The following is an 18,338-nucleotide window of genomic DNA, read 5'->3' as shown; positions in this document are numbered from 1 at the left end:
TTTCGAAAAGGCTGATCACAGCTTGGGGTTTTTTCTTGAGTTTGTTCTATTGAGGTTTTTGTCAGTTTTTATCGTTGTCTTATTATTTGTGGTTTTGTTTGTTTTTTCCTTTTTAGTAATTTCTATAAAGCAAAAACCAAAACCGAAACTTTTTGTATTTCTGATTGCTTAACAAGTAACATTAAATATATTTTATAATACTTTAGAAAGCATTACTGAACAAAATTAATGTCAGCTGAGAAACAAATACAATGTTGAGATCCCATTTGGAAATTAAATTCTATGTACTTTGCCATTGCTCATAAATCCATTAGGAGGACAGAATTACAGAAGTCTTTGGGAAAGGACTATGCTTTCCTTTACATTGATAGAGCTCCCTACCTCATGCTACTGCATTATTCATAATGAATATCAAAATTCGAAGCTGTCTTGATGAATCCAAGCTTCTATAAGTTTCTTTAGGTGATGTTATTACAGGTCATTCTCTGGTTGACACCACAGAACAGCAAGATCTTTTTTGCATAAAACTATCATCAATAGAAATTTCTTGGAATACCTTTTTCTTTCTTTTTGAGTATCTACATTATACGCTTCTGTTAAACTTCTTGCACATACAGTGTCTCTCATTAAAATGAGTTTTGCAATCTCCGTACTTATTTATCTGCAGTGATTACAGAGCTAAACATCTTATGGAGTTCCTGGAGTGAGGACAAAGATCTGTTGAAATATGTGAGCTTTCACTCATTATTTGTGGGCTAATAGACAAACTATGTGCAATAATCTGCTCTAAGGCAATATAGCTGTCACTGAATTTTGCCCAATAATTCCTCACAAGCCACTTTGAAAGATCAACCCTCTGTGCTCACAACTTCACTCAGGTAAAAAAGAATAAAATAAAAAACAAACAAATCTCTATCTCAAAAAGCAAAAGCATCTATAGCTACTACACTCTTTGGGTATTGCCAGGCAAAAATAAGCCATCATTACTATTATGTTGCAGATCAACCTTGCCTTCATTTAATGAGAATGTTACACGCTGCGTGTAGCCTTACACAAAACTACCTGATATGGGTATATTGTCCTGAAATATGGTGCCATATGTGCATCAGTAAACATTATGTGTAGAGTAAATTAAACCCTGCCTTATAATTAGGCAGTAAGGAAATTACTGCAGACCTGAAGAGTAAATCAGCAGTATTAAAACACTCTCCATTTCCTCTGAAGCACTTCAGAGCACCATAAAAACCCCAATGTCACAGTGATAAACATCTAGAAGAAACGCATTTTGAGGGAGACAAAGACATGCGCACTCAAAAATCACAATTCGGTGCAATTTAAATAACAGTCCACTGCCTCTAACTTTCTAGATCAGATTTTAGACATTTTTCTAAAACTTCTTTCCTAAAGTAAATACGCCAGTTATTCTATCAAATGGGATCAGACAAAAAGTGGAATGCGCTATTGAACAGCATTCCAGGGGTTTACAGTTCTTTCAGTCCAAGCTGGTGAAATTCTGAGTTTGCCTGCTTCTGTGGCTTTAAGCAGTGCCTACAAATTCGGTGGAAGCTGAGAGAGCAAAAGACTTTATCAAGTGGAGCATTACTATCTCTGCTTTATAACCCAGTATTACACAAGACTCCTGATACCTTTGTATAAACCGCTTGAGAAACCCAGTAAAGAAGCGCTGATGTACATACAATGCGGTGCACCCATATTAAATGAACTCAAGAAAACAAAAGTGCCACCAATACATAGTGGTAGCACAGAAATAAAACCGCATTAACATTTGATAAACCACTTTCAGAAAGCCAGCTTCCAGAGTTCCATAATCAAGAGTGCTAGGGTCACCACAGGTGAAAATGAGGCAAAAACAAGGAAAAGGTGATGAGTTTCTAACGAGCAAGGGTTGATGCTTCAGGTGGAAGAAGTTTCTTCTCAAATTTAAGTGGAACCTCCTGTTTTCCACTTTGAACCCATTACCCCTTGTCCTACTGTTGGTTGTCACCAAGAAGAGCCTGGCTCCATCCTCCTGACACTCACCCTTTCTATATTTGTAAACATTAATAAGATCACCCCTCAGTCTCCTCTTCTCCAAGCTCCAGAGCCCCAGCTCCCTCAGCCTTTCCTCACACGGGAGATGCTCCACTCCCTTCAGCATCTTGGTGGCTGCGCTGGACTCTCTGCAGCAGTTCCCTGTCCTTCTGGAACTGAGGGGCCACAACTGGACACAATATTCCAGGTGTGGTCTCCCCAGGGCAGAGCAGAGGGGCAGGAGAACCTCCCTGACCTACTGAGCACCCCCTTCTAACCCACCCCAGGTACCATTGGCCTTCCTGGCCACAAGGGCCCAGTGCTGGCTCATGGTCACCCTGCTGTGCCCAGGACCCCCAGGTCCCTTTCCCCTACACTGCTCTCTAATAGGTCATTCCCCAACTTATACTGGAACCTGGGGTTGTTCCTACACAGATGCAAGACTCTCCCTTCCAATCCCTAACATTCTGTGATTCTGTGACACAGGTTCAAAGACATTTAGATTGAGTTATGGCTGGCTTCCTTTGAAAAATGCCAACATTTTGTCAAGAAGCATTTTTATGCAACAGGATGAAGCAATATCACCAATTCCACTGCGCTTTCCCTTGGGAACAACTGGTATCTCCTCTTTGGTAATACAGCACAACCTTAGCAAGTCTCCTGTGGATCATCTATTCAAGTATGACCTTGCTTCAAGTTTGTCTTTGCAAAATAACTCTTTAGAAAGCATTAATGCCAGACTAAATTTTGAAGTTACAACCTTCTTGGCTATTCTGCTACTGCTTGACTCTTTTGTGAAGTTTTGCATCTTCAAAATGCTGTATTAACTCTCTTGCAAATTCTCAGTGTTACGTGAGCTAGGTAAGGTCCATTTATTTCCTTGGGTGTGCTGCTCAGCTTCTCAAAGGAGCTGAAAGGAATTGGTTATCTAATAATTTTGATTAGAATTGGGTTCACAGTTTTTTTTGGCAGTTTTGAATCTTATTTTGCTTTCTGAGCACTCATGCTTCTCTTGGGTTCGTATCTTAACGTACAGATGCTATGTACTTTTTCAAGCTGGTACAACACAGAATATGTAAGCTGAGGCAGCTTTACCTCCACAGAAGACAATATCTTGGCTGCTAAATTATGACAAAACTTCCACTTTTGTAGGGGATTCTGTGTTTTCTTCAACAGTTTACACACTGTAAAGAACCAAGCTATGCTTGAAGAGAGATTTAAGTCCACAGACCAAAAGCATTTTATGTGTCTATTCATAATACAATTCGCATTGTACAGGTTAGATGTGATAAAATCTGTTCCAACGGAACACATTCTTTCCATTTTTGGTGTCCCTTCAGTCTAATTGTATGAGTTAGTATTCATGGCTTTTATTTTTTTATTCTGAGAGTCTCCCTAGAGTCTACATCAATTTTTGACAGGTTTGAATGTGCTAAACATTTTTTTTTAAATAGCAAATATCATTCACAAATAGTAGTGATACAACTTAATTGAAGTGGAAGTGACTGACATAAAAGCAAATGGAGTACACTGCCGCAAAGAGCTAGTAAAAAAAAAAAGACAAATAAATTTAAGAATATTATGAAGCCTCCTATCTAATTCAAACTGTTGTAACCCATATTAAAGAAACTACACTGAATTGTGAATACTTTCAGAGACCTCTGAAGTAGGTAAAAACTGAGTATGACCAAGAAGTTCTCCCCAGGATCTTGGATTTACACCGCTTGCATTAATAAATTACAGGAGGGATTTTTCTCATCAACCTTTAACCTTTTAAAAGTTTGACATGTAGCCCAATATAGCTACTGAAAGAATATCATCAAGGACTGAAAGATAAAGAGTAAAATAATTGAGGCTATGCAATAGAAGGGAGGAATTCAAAGGGAGATATTCTGGAGAATACGGCTGAAAACAGACTAATAAATACCATGTCTGCAGCCCACCGAGTGTCTTAGAAAGGTATTTGTGATTATAAAGCTTAGCACAAGAATAATGTAAAAGAGCAATCAAAAATACATGAGGGTTGTGTGAAAGGATAGATTAATTACATGATGCATAAAGAATTGATTAGAGGTATAGAAAAGGCAGCCATGACTTGGAGATAGATATATATATATATTAATTTAGACTGCTGCAAAGTATGTGATTGAACACGTCTGAGTGTGTGGCTGATAGAAAGACACCATAGGACAGTCACTATTATTAAAATATTAGTTTATGTCTAAATTACTAAAACTGATCCCTAAAAGTGTGACACCATTCCTAGGGTGGTTACTGGGAAAAGCAGACTCAGAAGAAACAATCAATATCCAAACCTTCATCAGTATTCCTAAGAAAGAGGGAGACAGCTCATCCAACCCAATATAGAGACTGTAGAAGTGCTTGGCTTTCAGCTTTGAGCCTACACAGTAGCTTGAGATTAAATAACGAATTTTCAAATGTCAATTCACAGCCACATGTGAAACTCATTCTTGGAAAATCAGAGGTGAAAACGAGCTACAGGTTGCTGTAGAAATCATATTGAAGGGTTTATTTACAGATAATAATATGCTATAGTTACACAATGCCAATATTACTAGCTAAGCAGCACAGTAGCAGGTCCTAAAATTAAATATACTTTTGAAAACTTGCAGTGTTTTTGCAGATAAGAGAGAAAGCAGAACAGGATCATAGCTTTTACCCTAAAGACTTTCGTTTCTAGACTGAGGAAATGAGTTTCATTACTACATGTCTATCCATTTTTTTTCAAATACATTTTATTTATTGGCCAAGTTTAAAACCATCTACAAACAGAAAAGACGCTAAATAATTAATTCAGCTGTTGACAATCTTGTTTTTGAGTCCTGTGTCCACACAATACGTATTCCTCAAAGGTTTGTAAGATGTTGTCTCAAAATACTGAGAAGAGGGCATTTTTGATAAAAATAAATGCTAAATCAAAATGTTTTACCCCATAAAGTGGTGTGAAAAATTCACTTAGCCATGAGAACAAGCACAGGTATTTTGAGTCCAGAAATGATGACAGCTTTCTATATCCCAAATCACCATCCTCGCTACTAACTGTACGTAGCTACTAATACACTGTTGACATTATTTTGCTTTTTGTGGTATCTGCCTGGCAGGTTGAACTAGATTGCACTCAAAACCACATAATCTAAGGTCACTAAATAATAATCAGAAGGCAAAAAATACATTTTGATACTGCACACAGGGTCACAGATACCTAACAATAGCATTAACTTCTATTAGATATTTGTTCCATTAGAGAAAACAAACCTGGAAATCATAGAATCATAGAATGTCCTGAGTTGGAAGGGACCCACAAGGATCATCGACTCCAACTCCTGTCCCTGCATGTGACAACTAAACCAGTCTAAACGTTCAAAATACAAAATGCAGTCATTGAAATGCAACCAGTAATGGGGTGATTTCTGGCCTTTCCAATTCACAGTTCCTACTAATATAATTTTAATAAAGTTTTGTTGCCTAAAACTGCAAGGAGAACCAGAAATCCAACACTAAGAAAAATATAGTACTTTGAAATTTTTGTTTCATTCAACTTTGGAATGAAATCTGAAAACTTGAAAATGATTAAAACATCTTAAAGCAATGGAAAACTGTCTTCAAAATTCTGAAAATGTGTTTTTAATTTTCAATAATTATTTACACATATATATTTATATTTACAACGCTAAGCTAAATTAATCTGCCGACTTGAAAATGAAAGTTCAAAACTACTGAAAAAAATGCAAATGGGACTTTTCAACACCACTGGGTTTTTCTTTTAATTTTCAACATCAAATTTCTGGATAATTTCTGATGTGAAAATTTTCTGTAAAGTATTAATTTCATAAAGTATTTCTACCTAGCTTCAGTAATGAAATGAAGCTTATTTTGTAGGAGGTGGATGAATTCTCCTTAACAGGTACATGACAGCATCATTTCCAGGATAAACTGAGAATTGCTGGTAAAAAGTCTTCCTATTTCTTTACAGTTCCTTCCGCTTGGAGGCATACAAAGTATTAGCCTGGCTTGAATGGACAAAAATGAAGAATTATTTGATTTCAATCTACTGCATAGAATACTGCGGACAGGCTGCTCCGTTAAAATTAATAGCAGTACAGATATCTGCTCTTTAAGAGAAAACTAATGGGTTTGGTTATTCTACATTGCGGCGAAACCAATGGGCTCATACAGAGCGAACAAGCTGAACCGGAGCAGGACCCAAGGAGAAGAGCTGATGGCAGCAGGGCAGGAGATAACGTCACCGACAGGTGGGACACCAGGGGTGGTGAGAGCAGAACAGCTGGTGCCCTCCACGGACAACTCCAAATGATCTATAGAGCGTGTTGGTCCTCGCCAGGCACCCAGTGTGCATCTCAGCCAAACACTTTGGTGAGTCCTTCTTGCTTATCTTTGTTTCAAGGTCATCCTAGGGTTGCAGTGGTTGTAACGCCACATGTGCATGTTGCTTTATGATCAGTGGTAGCATTGAAACTATAGGTTAGCATTATTTTTTCTCCCTATGCAAACAAGCAAACAAAATAACCGGCATCAACAAGCACCCCACTGCTGTTCTAGCTTGCTGTACTACACGACGAAAGATACTTTTTTCTTCTTTTTTTTTATTTTTATTTTATTTTTGACAACAGACTTGCGTGCCAGTGGGGAAACAGACCCCAAATCCTGCCAATTGGCACAACTTCTTATCGGACACAGAATTCCATGCTTTTTTTTCCCACATTGTTCACAATCAAGTAAGAAATGGCAGTGGCAAGCTATGGGTTGGTGAGACTTGTCTGCCTCCAACAGCTTGTGCAGTCTGACTTAGGTTGATGTTCTCACAGGCAGTTTATATTAAGATATAATTAGATCTCCATAATAGTTTTCCAATGCCCAGAAGAGGATAAAAGATGTAATCCCATCAGAATAGGAAATATCAATGTGACTGTAAATTGTGAGATGGAATTTTAGCACCCTGTATCCCAAACACAATCATTTCACGTCTGCATGTTCTGTAGATAATGAAATAAAATCTCAGAAATAAAAAGCTAAGTAACCTGGACAGAGAAACTAAAATCAGTCTTAGATAGCTGACTACTGAAGTCTTGCAAGGGAGCCTGCCTACCAAATGAAATATATGTACCTTCTTCATTACCGAAACGTATTTTGTAGATTGTCCAGTTTTACTGTGGTAACATTAAGCTTCATAAATCTGACAAGCAAGGCTGCTTTAAAAGCGATTCATTAAAACCAAAAGGCATTATGGTATTGAAAGGTGGTTGTCTCTCCCATGATTTAGCCCAAAACAGACTGAAATGGTATAAAACTGCAATCTCAGCTGTGGTTCATTTCTTCTTAATCCTCAAGCTCCTCTTCCCAGCCGTTAAACTAAGCCCTCAGTGATATCCTCGTCTTCTGAAATTTAGCAGAGGGTATATAGGCAGGTCTGGGTAGACACACACATGTATCCTGTTGATTATACATGTGATGAAGCAGAACATTGATTATGCTTCTAAAACATAATGATGTATAGTCGGAATATACATTGTTGAAAGCAGACTCCATCTTCCTCTATGCCATGCAAAACCTAGCACAATTATGATCTAATCTTGATTAGTTTACTAGCAACTGCCAAAATTTAATAAACATAATACCTACATGATTAACCTTCATAAATATCAGAAACTATATTAAAAGCTTCATCTCCAAGTGCGAAAATATTTATATATGCGCTCCACTTTACCCACATACAGAGTTCCATCCTTTCTGAGGTTGAATTCAACACCCATGGGGCTGAATCTACATGAGAAGCAGACAGTTTATTAAGAAAGGTGCCACTTTTATATCACGTTTCGGAGTAAATTTGGCTTTAGAGATGAGTAATTCAGGCAACTGCTGAGAACCTCACACAGAACAGCAACTCATGTGTTAGTCTGCTACTTCCTTCAAGCAAGAAGAACAGAGGTGGGAGGCAACACATGGTACAAGCTCCACTGCAGAACCTGGGATCCCAGAAATTAGGAGGTCAGGACAATGGAAATCTTTCTTCTCTCATTAGCTGATCAACAGATGTGATGGGAGGTTTATACAGGACACTCAATGATTCATATTGTCTCCAAGTCCACTGCAATATTTCTTTTTTTAATTTGGAGAAATAAGCTCTGAGAATATGATCCTCAAACACATTTGCTGAGACTTAAAGCAGGAGATGATATGAGCTGAGTTTTAGCAGTGCAGAGCACTGATTTCAAAACGTCTGTAGGGGCCACTCTGAAACTATCATGTTGCAAATAGGTATTTGAAGCTATATTTAAGTCCTTGGTTAGTCTTGTAGATTTGTGGACTTTGAATAATTTTGAATAATTATTTTAATTGTAGATTTTTTTAAATAATTTTTTACAGAAATTACAAAATTGGGATCATACCAAAAGCAGAAAAAAAAGAGGTAAAAAGAGGCAATCCCTCGTGCCTTAACTTTAAAAACGTAAAGAGAAACCTTTTGTTTACTCATCTCCCTTCTATTCTTTTCCATCTCAAGCTTTTTGAACAAATCTTTCAGATTTATTATCACATGCAATGATAAATGTAATATAAGAAAGTTGATCTCTATGGTTGAAACTATGCTTTAGAGTTATTCGTAGGATCATATAATGGTTTGGGTTGGAAGGGACCTTCAAAGCTCCCCCAGTGCCACCCCTGCCATGAGCAGGGACATCTTCACCAGCTCAGGTTGCTCAGAGCCCCGTCCAGCCTGGCCTGGGATGTCTCCAGGGATGGTTCAGCCACCACCTCTCTGGCCAACCTGTTATTTATCAGCCTTCTCTATATTTTCATAGGATCTTTCTTAAACACCATACCCCAGAAGTTTTCTTTGAAAACATTCCGCTCTTATAAACTTTTTCATAATCTGCTCATCATTCCTGTTATTTCAATTAGAGCATTCAAATAAATACAAATACGCACATATGCCAGTGTTTTTATGACTGTGGTTGCTGGGCTGCAAAGGCAGTGAACGTCTGGCCGATCTGCCTACCCTCCCACATGTTAAGGCCATTGAGAGTTACACTTGGAATATGCTTCAGTCTCCCATTTTTTCTTTTTGGCTCAGGAAATACTACTCTTTTGCTTAATGCCATGTGTAATGTAGTGTCATATCTAAATAAGGACACATATTCTTTATGCCTCTACAAGTGGCAAAACCAATCTGAAGGTAAAAAGCAATGGCTTCCTTTGAAAATCAAGAAGCGTTATAAAAAGCACAGATTACCTGTCTTCGAAGGTCTCGTGTTTTCTTGGTCATCTTGTCAATAGCGATGTTGAGTGGGTCCCCCTTCTCTTTCCTTCCAGTCTGTTAAAAATGAATGTTGGAGTTAGAGAAAAATAGTCCAGAAAATATAGACGTTTTTCTAAAAAAAAGTACTGATTTATCAAAGGAAATCTGTGCATATCTTTTTGTTTGCTTCCATCAAGTTGTTATTTCCACTGTAGTGTTTATTTTAACATGTTTACATGCGAGGACATACCAGATTATTTTAAAACAATCCTAAAAAGAGAAGAAGAAAGATTAAGGTGACTCACTGGAGACTTCAGAACTTTTCCACCAATAAATAATGTGCATATATTATAGCCTATACTCCCAAAATCTGGCAAGACCTTTCACTATAAAACGAATATTAAGAGTTTCTAATCTCCATCCTGCCAGGCAGCGGGAATGTTAAACATGATAATAAGCAGCAACACAGCTTGAGGACAGAAGGAAAATGGTCCCTATGCCTGTAACAGGAATCATATTGGCAGACATTAGGTGCAGTATAAAGACGAATTCCACTTAAAACACTTTCCTGCAGGAAGTCTCAAAGCAAAAACCCTCATGAAGATTAAAAAGGTGGAAAAAAGCTTTTTGTGGCTTATAACCAATGAAAAAGAATTTTTTTGTAGGTTCAATGCTACAAAAAAACATTAAGCGAATTTGTCAGCTGTACTACCTTTCTCTTAAGAGAAAACTGCTTCTCTAAAGATTTGTCACATCTCTCATCACATTGAACTCCGTTTGGTAGCTTTTCATCAGGAGTCAAAACGATCTTCCATTCTTTCTGGCCGCACTTTCTCCTTCCCAACACTGTTTTCAAATACTCCTATTTTGAATTGTTTCTTGCATATGCTTAAGAGGGATTTTCTATTTCCAGCTGAGCCTAATAGCACATGTTTCTGGTAACTATTGAGAAGTCACTTTTGGGGTTGGATGAGGATTAAACATTCCCTTTCAATAATGAACCCTCAAATGCACAGTGCTGTTATCAGCTCTACAAGGCCACGTTGGTAAGTGGCCTGTGTTCCAGTCTTCTGCTTTAAGCATTCATTCGAGGGAACGCCTGCTTTCTACTATTGTCTGTAATTCTAATTATGATATGAGGCCAATGTATCTACGACCATTTAGATGTCTGCAAAACCCATTTGCTTTTTTTGTTTAGAAATTCAACCACAAAAATATCAAGCACCACCATGAGACTTTAATGTAAAACATAAATTTCCCTCTTAGGTTTCCACAAAGAACACAAATTCACACCAAGAAATAGAGAGAAAGCATTTGCTATGATACAAGAGGAGGCATCTGTGTAACCTGCTGATATTTTTCTCTCATTTTTCTCGTGTTCATCCTTTCCCTGACTTCTTCTGGTCCCCAGCTAAAGAACTACAGCTCTTTAGCTTAGGCAATTTCAGCACATGCTTTTAGTTGTAGATGCCCTGAATTCAGTTCCTGGTATTTTGTCCAAGAGAGCAGCTGGCATTTGTGTACACAACCTATAGTTCTTCTAGCTAAAATTTCTCAAGTAAAATGAGGCTAATAAGTTTGGTACAGGAAGACGCTCCTACCTGTTGAAATGATGCACTGGGGAGTGCCGGCCGAGCTGGTCTCAGCCAGGTTCCTATTTTCTTAGACTACAAAGCTATTTTTTAAGAAGGTTTTTAATTATTCCAGCTATGTACTGGCTGAACCACATATCCTTGGTGACAGTAGTGTTCTGGGATGCTTTATTTTCCCAGTCAAATAATTAAATTTCTGTAATATTGTTTAAATTATTCTCTTCCTTCTCATTGTTTCAGCTTTAACGTATTGGCTTAGAAAGATACATAACCACACAAAATGTATGAAGACATTTTTTGCTGGGGTAAAGAAAACCTGTTTTTCTTCCATAAAACCAGGGAATAATTTGCTAAACTGTGCAAATTATAGTGAATATTAACACAATGTGAATAATCAATATTGACACTTAAGGCTACGTTGGAATGGTATTTTACAGCTCTCAAGCAAAACAAGTAGCTAACAATTCTTCTTCACTGATCTCATGCAGGGCAGATGCTATTTTGTTTTCCCTTCCGATGTGGGAGATCAAGCACTTGCTGCTTGGCACCTATTTAAGCGGTCAGAAAATTGTCCTGAATGGCAACTTGGGAATTGCAGGGTTGTCAGCTACAGGACACAATGATACTGAATAAATTAGGTTTTTGCTCCATTTAGGAGCGAAGGCTCCTGAAATTCCTTAAAGGGTCATGTGAAAAATGTAGACATTTTCATATTGCTTTAAAAGTTTGTAATTTAGGTTCCTAACTTGAGTGGTTTGTATTGCTCATAGGAGGAAACTGAGACTAGGTTTGTAGTAGCCTACATCTCACACTTCTCCTAAGCCTCTCTTCAAATTTATCCTGTAACTTTTTTAGCCCAGTTTTAAATTAAATAAACAGTGGCCCTTAAGGTACATCCTATTGTGAAATGCAAGACAACTGGGGACCCTTCTGTGACCCTTAGGCTACACAACACAAACTGTTGACATCCATCTGGCCAACCCCTTCTCCTTCCAAAACAGAGTAAGGCCTGTTCTGTGTCACTTCCCGAAAACCTCCCTGCTCTGTGCAATTGCTTGAATCATGTCCACATACTGTCTAAGATGTTAAATAGCAAGAACCAGTCTCTCCTGGAAAACAAGTGGTCGGACCAAGCGGACAGAGATCCACTTGAGGTCTCTCAATGGCAATGTTTTATTAACACATACATATACAGATGAAGTCCGAGACACTTTGTATGTTCTGCACAGCTTTTAGTTAGCCAGGAATTTTAAGTGTTCTTCACCTGTTATAGAATGACTACTGCCTTTTCATCCGGATACAAAACCCTTTCCTCACCGCATGATTTCAAAGAAGGAGAAATTTGTTTAGTAAATCACATTATTGAAAAATAAACAGCGTGGCATGTGATGTTACATAGCTTCAGGCAGGTCTGTCAAACACCATCTGCTATGTGCTGAAAATATAAGTTTATTAAAGTTTATTTATTTAAGTCCTTAAATACTCTTGTATTAATGTTGTTCTGTGATAATTTTTTGGCCTTCATTCCTAGAAGGGATAGAAAGGAATTTAGTGGTTTCCTGTGTTTCTGAAAAAAAACCCCAACATACATTTTTTGGTATTGCACCTTATAGCGCTTCCCTGTTAATCTTTTTCTGTAAAGAGGAGAAAGATACCTTAGAAATGGGATAAAAAGGAAGTAAAAATTGCTGCTGGCATTGGGTTAAAAAGAGAAAAAGGAGAAATGCACAGAATTCCCTGAGTGCCAAAATACTGGTATTCAGTGTTCCTGTGGACATAATTACATCTCTTCATGGTGTAATGAGGAGAACTTCGCTCCAGAAGAATGTATTAATCAGGTCTCTGATTCCTAGTGACCATTAACAGCATTTGCATACTGGTTTTAACCATGATATTTTCAACTTATTCCCTCAATCTTTGTTACTCTCATCCTAATTTCCTCAAAGCTTTTCCCTGCCTGTTGGATTGATTCTCAGTTGATCATGTTGAGATAATTTCCATGGGTTCTCAACCAAGGGCTGTGCTGTCTGCAAAGGTCAGGAATGGGTTTTCCAATGCACTTCTCACCCAGGGCTGCAGTCTCCCTCCCAGCTCAGGTCATGTAAAATCCAGCTCTCTGAATACATTTCTCAAGAATTTTTAAGACCGATTTGTCACCTGTCCAGATGGCAGAAGAAATCGCGGTCTTATATTTATACTCTAGAAAATGCCAACAGTCACAACCACTGCCAACAATATTACTTCAACAATAGAACAAATACAGAACACAAACGTCACCTTCCTTATATTAAGCAAAGTGCAAAAAGCTTCACAGTTAAAAATGAATAATATAATAGTAAACACTTACTTAGACCGGGATCTTCAACTTCATTCAATTAGGAAGATAAATAAAATAATATCAAAAAGCACTTAAAGATGTTAAGAAATTTCAGCATCTGCTACAATGATCTCTGCTAAGACATAGCGCCATTTTTCCTTTTGAAAAAGGACTTTTTTCTCTCCCTCCTTTCCTTCTTTTCATGAGCTGTTCACAGTTTGTACTGCTGAAGCAAAACAAAAATCCCCCAAAACATTTTTCACAACTATTAAGGATATTTATATCCCACAACTTGCGCATTACAGAATTGTTTTGATCAGCATGAGGTACGTAACTGGAGACTCTTTTCTAACCCTTTGAAAATATCACAGAGTCAAGAGTGCACCCGCGGGTGCATCCCATGTGGACCCATGGATCTGTGGATGTCCAGATTGCCTAATTGCTCCCTAACCCAGTCCTCATCAACCATTGTCCTGACTTCATCTGGGGCCTCAGTGGTACGGGGCTCTTCAGGACAGTGGAGACAAAGAAGCTTTCAGTAACTGCCATCTCTGTATCTTCTGTCACCAGGGCACCCACCTCGTTCATCAGTGGGCCTACATTGCCTCTGGGGTTAGTTTTATCTGCCACGTATTTGAAAAAGCTCTTCCTGTTGTCCTTGACCCCTCTTGCCAGGTTTAGTTCTAAGGAGGCCTTGGCTTTCCTAGTTGCCTCCCTACACCCTCTGACAATGGCTTTATATTCTCCCCAAGTGGCCAGCCCCTCCTTCCATGATCTATGAACTCTCCTCTTGCACTTGAGCATACCCAGCAGTTCCCTGTTTAACCACGCAGGTCTCCTGGCTCCCTTCCTTGACTTCCTACGTGTCGGGATGCTCTGATCTTGTGCCCGATAGACACAGTCCCTGAACACTAACCAACTATCTTGGGCCCCTTTACCTTCAAGCAACCTTGCCCATGGGATTTCCCTTAGCAATTGCCTGAAAAGGCCAAAGTTTGCCCTGTTGAAGTCCAGGATTGCAATTCTGCTTGTTATCCTGTTCCTGCCACATGAGATCCTGAACTCCACCATTTCATGGTCACTGCAACCAAGGCAGCACTCAACCTTTACCGCTTCAACCAGACCCTCCTTGTTAGTGAGGATGAGGTCCAGCAGTGCACCTCTCCTGGTCGGCTCCTCCACCCTTTGCATCAGAAAGTTATCGTCAATGCACTGCACTGGAGGAACCTCCTGGACTGTGGCTGGCTGAGCAGTCCTTCCACAAAACATTAGGGAAGCTAAAATTCTCACAGGTAGACTCTCAACTGGCCCCTCATCTGTGCCTGGACAATACTTAATACATTGTAGCTGCTCTCTCACCTAAAGAGCAACTCCACCACCACGCCTGGCTGGCCTGTCTTTCCTGAGAAGGACGTAGCCATCCATGACCACATTCCAGTCATGTGAGCTGTCCCACCATGTATCTGTAATTGCCACCAGATCATAATCTCCTGACTGAACACATCTAAACCTCCCCTGGTGCAACTTGAGGCCATTTCCTCTTGTCCTATCACTTGCTACTTGGGAGAAGAGTTTCATTATGGTAAGGAATATCTTTGTATTTACAAGCTTGGTTTACTTACAGTTGTGTGAGATGCAAACCCACTACTTCGAGCATATTTAAAAAAAAATACATATATATATAAGCAATGTCAGATGAACATGGCTGACAATAGTAGCCTATTAAAGAAGGGGATGGAGTGCCAAAAAGCCCCACAAAAAGTACAGCAACTGCAGACCTACAACATGATGGCATAGACAAGGACTCAACGTGTATGGCAATTAAATGAGAGACGTTAGAGAGAACTATTGTCCTTTGTCATTAGAGTGTATAATTTAGAAGCTCAGTCATCCAATTTACCAGTAATAATAATTACAGTAATAGCCTAAAGCTGTGTAAGAATTTTTGGGACCGGTGCTTTCACCCATTCCCCTGTCTTATCTGCAGCTGTAGATATAAGCCAAAATAGCTGGGAGAGCTCAGTCTCCTAACATATTAGGTGTTGCATGTCCAAGACATCTTCACTGCCATTAATCGGGTAATTTAGCCTCTAGGAGACAGGTGGAAAGATTATCTATTGATCCAAAAGCCTCCAAACCTTGATATACTTCTATATTTTCATCATCCCCTAGGTAGATGGTTCTATTATTTACAGTTTATTTGGAACTTTGATAACACAATGTTTTATTAAGGTGTAAATAGCAGCTCAAAAATATATCTGTCCTAATATTTTATTTTAAACGCTGGACAACATCACTCTTTAAAAACTATGCTCATGTTCAATAACCCTTTTAAAAGTGATGAAGGGAAGCTTAGTACTAAGAGGAAAAACATTTTGAACAACAGACATAAGCCGCATCAGTGCTTTTAACCAGAAAAGTAGGTTTAAACATACCTATACATAGTCTCCTTCTGAGAGGTTAAGAAGACTAATTTTGGGTCAAAAAAAGGCTAAACTATATACTCTAGCAGAAATGAACAGAGACTAATTTTCATTGGAAACTGAAAATTCCAACTAATAGCTAAGAGATGGCTCAGAAAAACATATATTTTGAATCTATGTGGTCTCTCAATGGATAAAATAAAATGGCATGGTGAGGAAAGCTCTTAGGAACACGAATTACTGTTGTACTCAACTTAGCAATTTTATCCCTTCTTTATGTTTATTCCTGTAGACAATTTTGGCGTTTTTTTAGCATTTATTCTAAGTGACTAGATCTAGAGAATCAGCTCATATGGAATGAAAACTTGTGTTTCCTTTTCCTCTTAGTCAATCACTTTTTTCTTAAGGAAAAAGAAAAAAGGAAGATGATAATTTTGTATATACAGGGGAGAAACAGATTGCTTAGATATCCTTTTTCTACTTGGGTCTTTCAGCTTTTATTTATGCAGTTGTGAAGGAAAAAGCTTCAGTCACAACAGAGGAAGGGCAAGACAGAAAGATCCCAGTATGTATATTATTGCACTTTGCAATAAAACACTGAATTATAGGCTTTCTTCACAGTGCTTCCACAATATTACTCAGTTCTAGAATGCCATTCACTAAATAACCTGCTCATAAATGTGTGCTACAGACAAGTTCTCCTGAAACAAAACAATTGCTTTCAGCAGCTTTTAATTACCTTACAAATTTGTGACCAGATCACAGCGAGTGTAATTGGTTCCAGTGTAGCATAAATAATTGCAACTATGCAGAAAACTGGGTAAGCCACATCCCTGCAATCCCAGATAGTAAATAAACCCAATAAGATATAAATGAACCATGAGCTGGACATGATATCAATACCTCAGGTGCACAAATCTTGAACATGGCCTGGATCCAAGCAATTTTTATCTAGCTCTGCAGACAATTAAAACTAAGTATGTAATGAAATAAAGAGATTATGAAAACTGGAGGTGTCAATGGTTGCAGAAGACTCTTTTTCTATTTTATGTATGTTTTTAAGCAGTCTAAATGCCTTCAAGTGGTGAACTGGTGATTTAAACTGTGTGTTTAATATCAACCATGTGTGGTTTATTCTTTTATCTTCTCACCAGAGGGACAACTTGTGTGTGTTTTACTTTGGCTGGTTTGTGGCTATTGCTTTTCTTGTTTTGCATAACTCTCTGAGTAACTACTTCTTGTCTTTTGGCAATAAGCGTTATCAATGACAGCAGTTTGATTTCAAAGATGATTTATGATCAGGGCTCGATCTTACTACTTCCCAAGTGGTAGCTGCTACTATTAACTGATATTTACCCATAATCACGTACTGGCATCTAAACTTCCCCAAAGATTTTATATTTATAATGGGGTATTAGAGGTTACCAAAAATTGAGAATTTTTTCATTCTTGAGAATGAGGCAGCAATGTGTTGATTTTGATGATTTTTTTTTTCTTTCTTTACATTTATGGAAATACATTGAATATTTCTGTGAATTTTTGAACTATAGTTTCCGAGATCACTGTGGTGAGGATACAGTTCTCCTCTTCTATAATAGCTGCTAGCTAAGACTGGATTTAACAGCATTCTGAGGTACCACAAATGCAGAAAGGGCAACTAGTGGGACTTTACTAAATCACAAGGCAAGTGTAACATATAAATCTCATTGATTTTTAGTAGGTAAACCATACACATTGTGCACCTCGTAGAAGTTCTTCCTAACAGCAAGAATATCCTGCCATCATTTAAGAGTTGTGTCATTTAATTAAATTCAGATCATAATGCAGTGCACTGCCATTCAATAAAACAGCCATAGTTTTCAGGGTATGACCGTCTAATATAATTTTACCATCTAGAAATATTGAATAAAATCTAGTTATCTTACTAATTCTATGCTTCTGTATTCGATGCATAGTAACACACATTTTTAGAGCACCAATCTGTCTTGAAGATTTATTTTAATATGGGATATATATCACCACCTGAGGTGGCTTCTCTGTATCGACAGTGGATGGGGGTTTTGTGGTACTAGATGATCAATTATTAAAGAGCTAATTTTACGAGATAAAACACCTTCTGAATAACTATAAAGATTGTAGCCCTCCTAAAGACCAGGTTAGAGACAGCATCTTGGACAAATTTCATTATTTTCTTCCAGAGAATTAAAAAATATTAGCACCATAAAGGCTACCAACAAGCTCCCCCAAAAGACATTCCTGTACTTTCAGGTCATGATATTTTGAGGTCCTGTAAATAATTCACTTTCTTCCCACTGTCTAAAAGAGGTACACTTCATAAATATTAGATTAGGCATTGGATCTTAACAATCTTGCTTCTCAACGCTCATTTTCATCCTTCAAAACCCTTAAAACACTCATACACCACTTCAATATTTTGGGCATCACTACCAATGGCCTTGGGACAATGCTGTGTAAAAACTGTTTCTTATCTTTGTAATTATAGGTGTGATTGCAAGAGACAGTTGCTGGTCACCGAAACATCACAACCTAATGCAGAAGACAACAAAAAAAACCCCCAGTTATAGCTGGATTTCTCTAATCTGAGCTTTCTCAGATAAAGACATATGACAACACTCACCTAATTTGGAACAGGAGTTTGTTGATAATAGAAGAAAACAAGGAAATGCAGTTGGAGGAGC

The 18,338-nt window shown here is 38.1% G+C and overlaps 1 protein-coding gene across 4 annotated transcripts in view; it reads right to left on the bottom strand.

Annotated features, from left to right (window-relative positions):
• Window positions 1-18,338, bottom strand: part of CTNNA2 (catenin alpha 2) — a 529,887-nt gene that overhangs the window by 110,864 nt on the left and 400,685 nt on the right. For all 4 annotated transcript variants that reach the window (XM_071808451.1, XM_065836058.2, XM_065836059.2 and 1 more), the window contains one exon: window positions 9,302-9,382. In XM_071808451.1, coding sequence (XP_071664552.1) covers window positions 9,302-9,334 — 33 coding nt within the window. In that variant the 5' untranslated portion in view covers window positions 9,335-9,382. The remainder of the gene's footprint in view (window positions 1-9,301; window positions 9,383-18,338) is intronic.

Source organism: Patagioenas fasciata, chromosome 4 (assembly GCF_037038585.1).
Source record: "Patagioenas fasciata isolate bPatFas1 chromosome 4, bPatFas1.hap1, whole genome shotgun sequence".
NCBI classification, from domain to species: domain Eukaryota; kingdom Metazoa; phylum Chordata; class Aves; order Columbiformes; family Columbidae; genus Patagioenas; species Patagioenas fasciata.
Note: the sequence above shows the minus strand (reverse complement) of the source record. Positions and strands in the feature narration are given on the sequence as shown.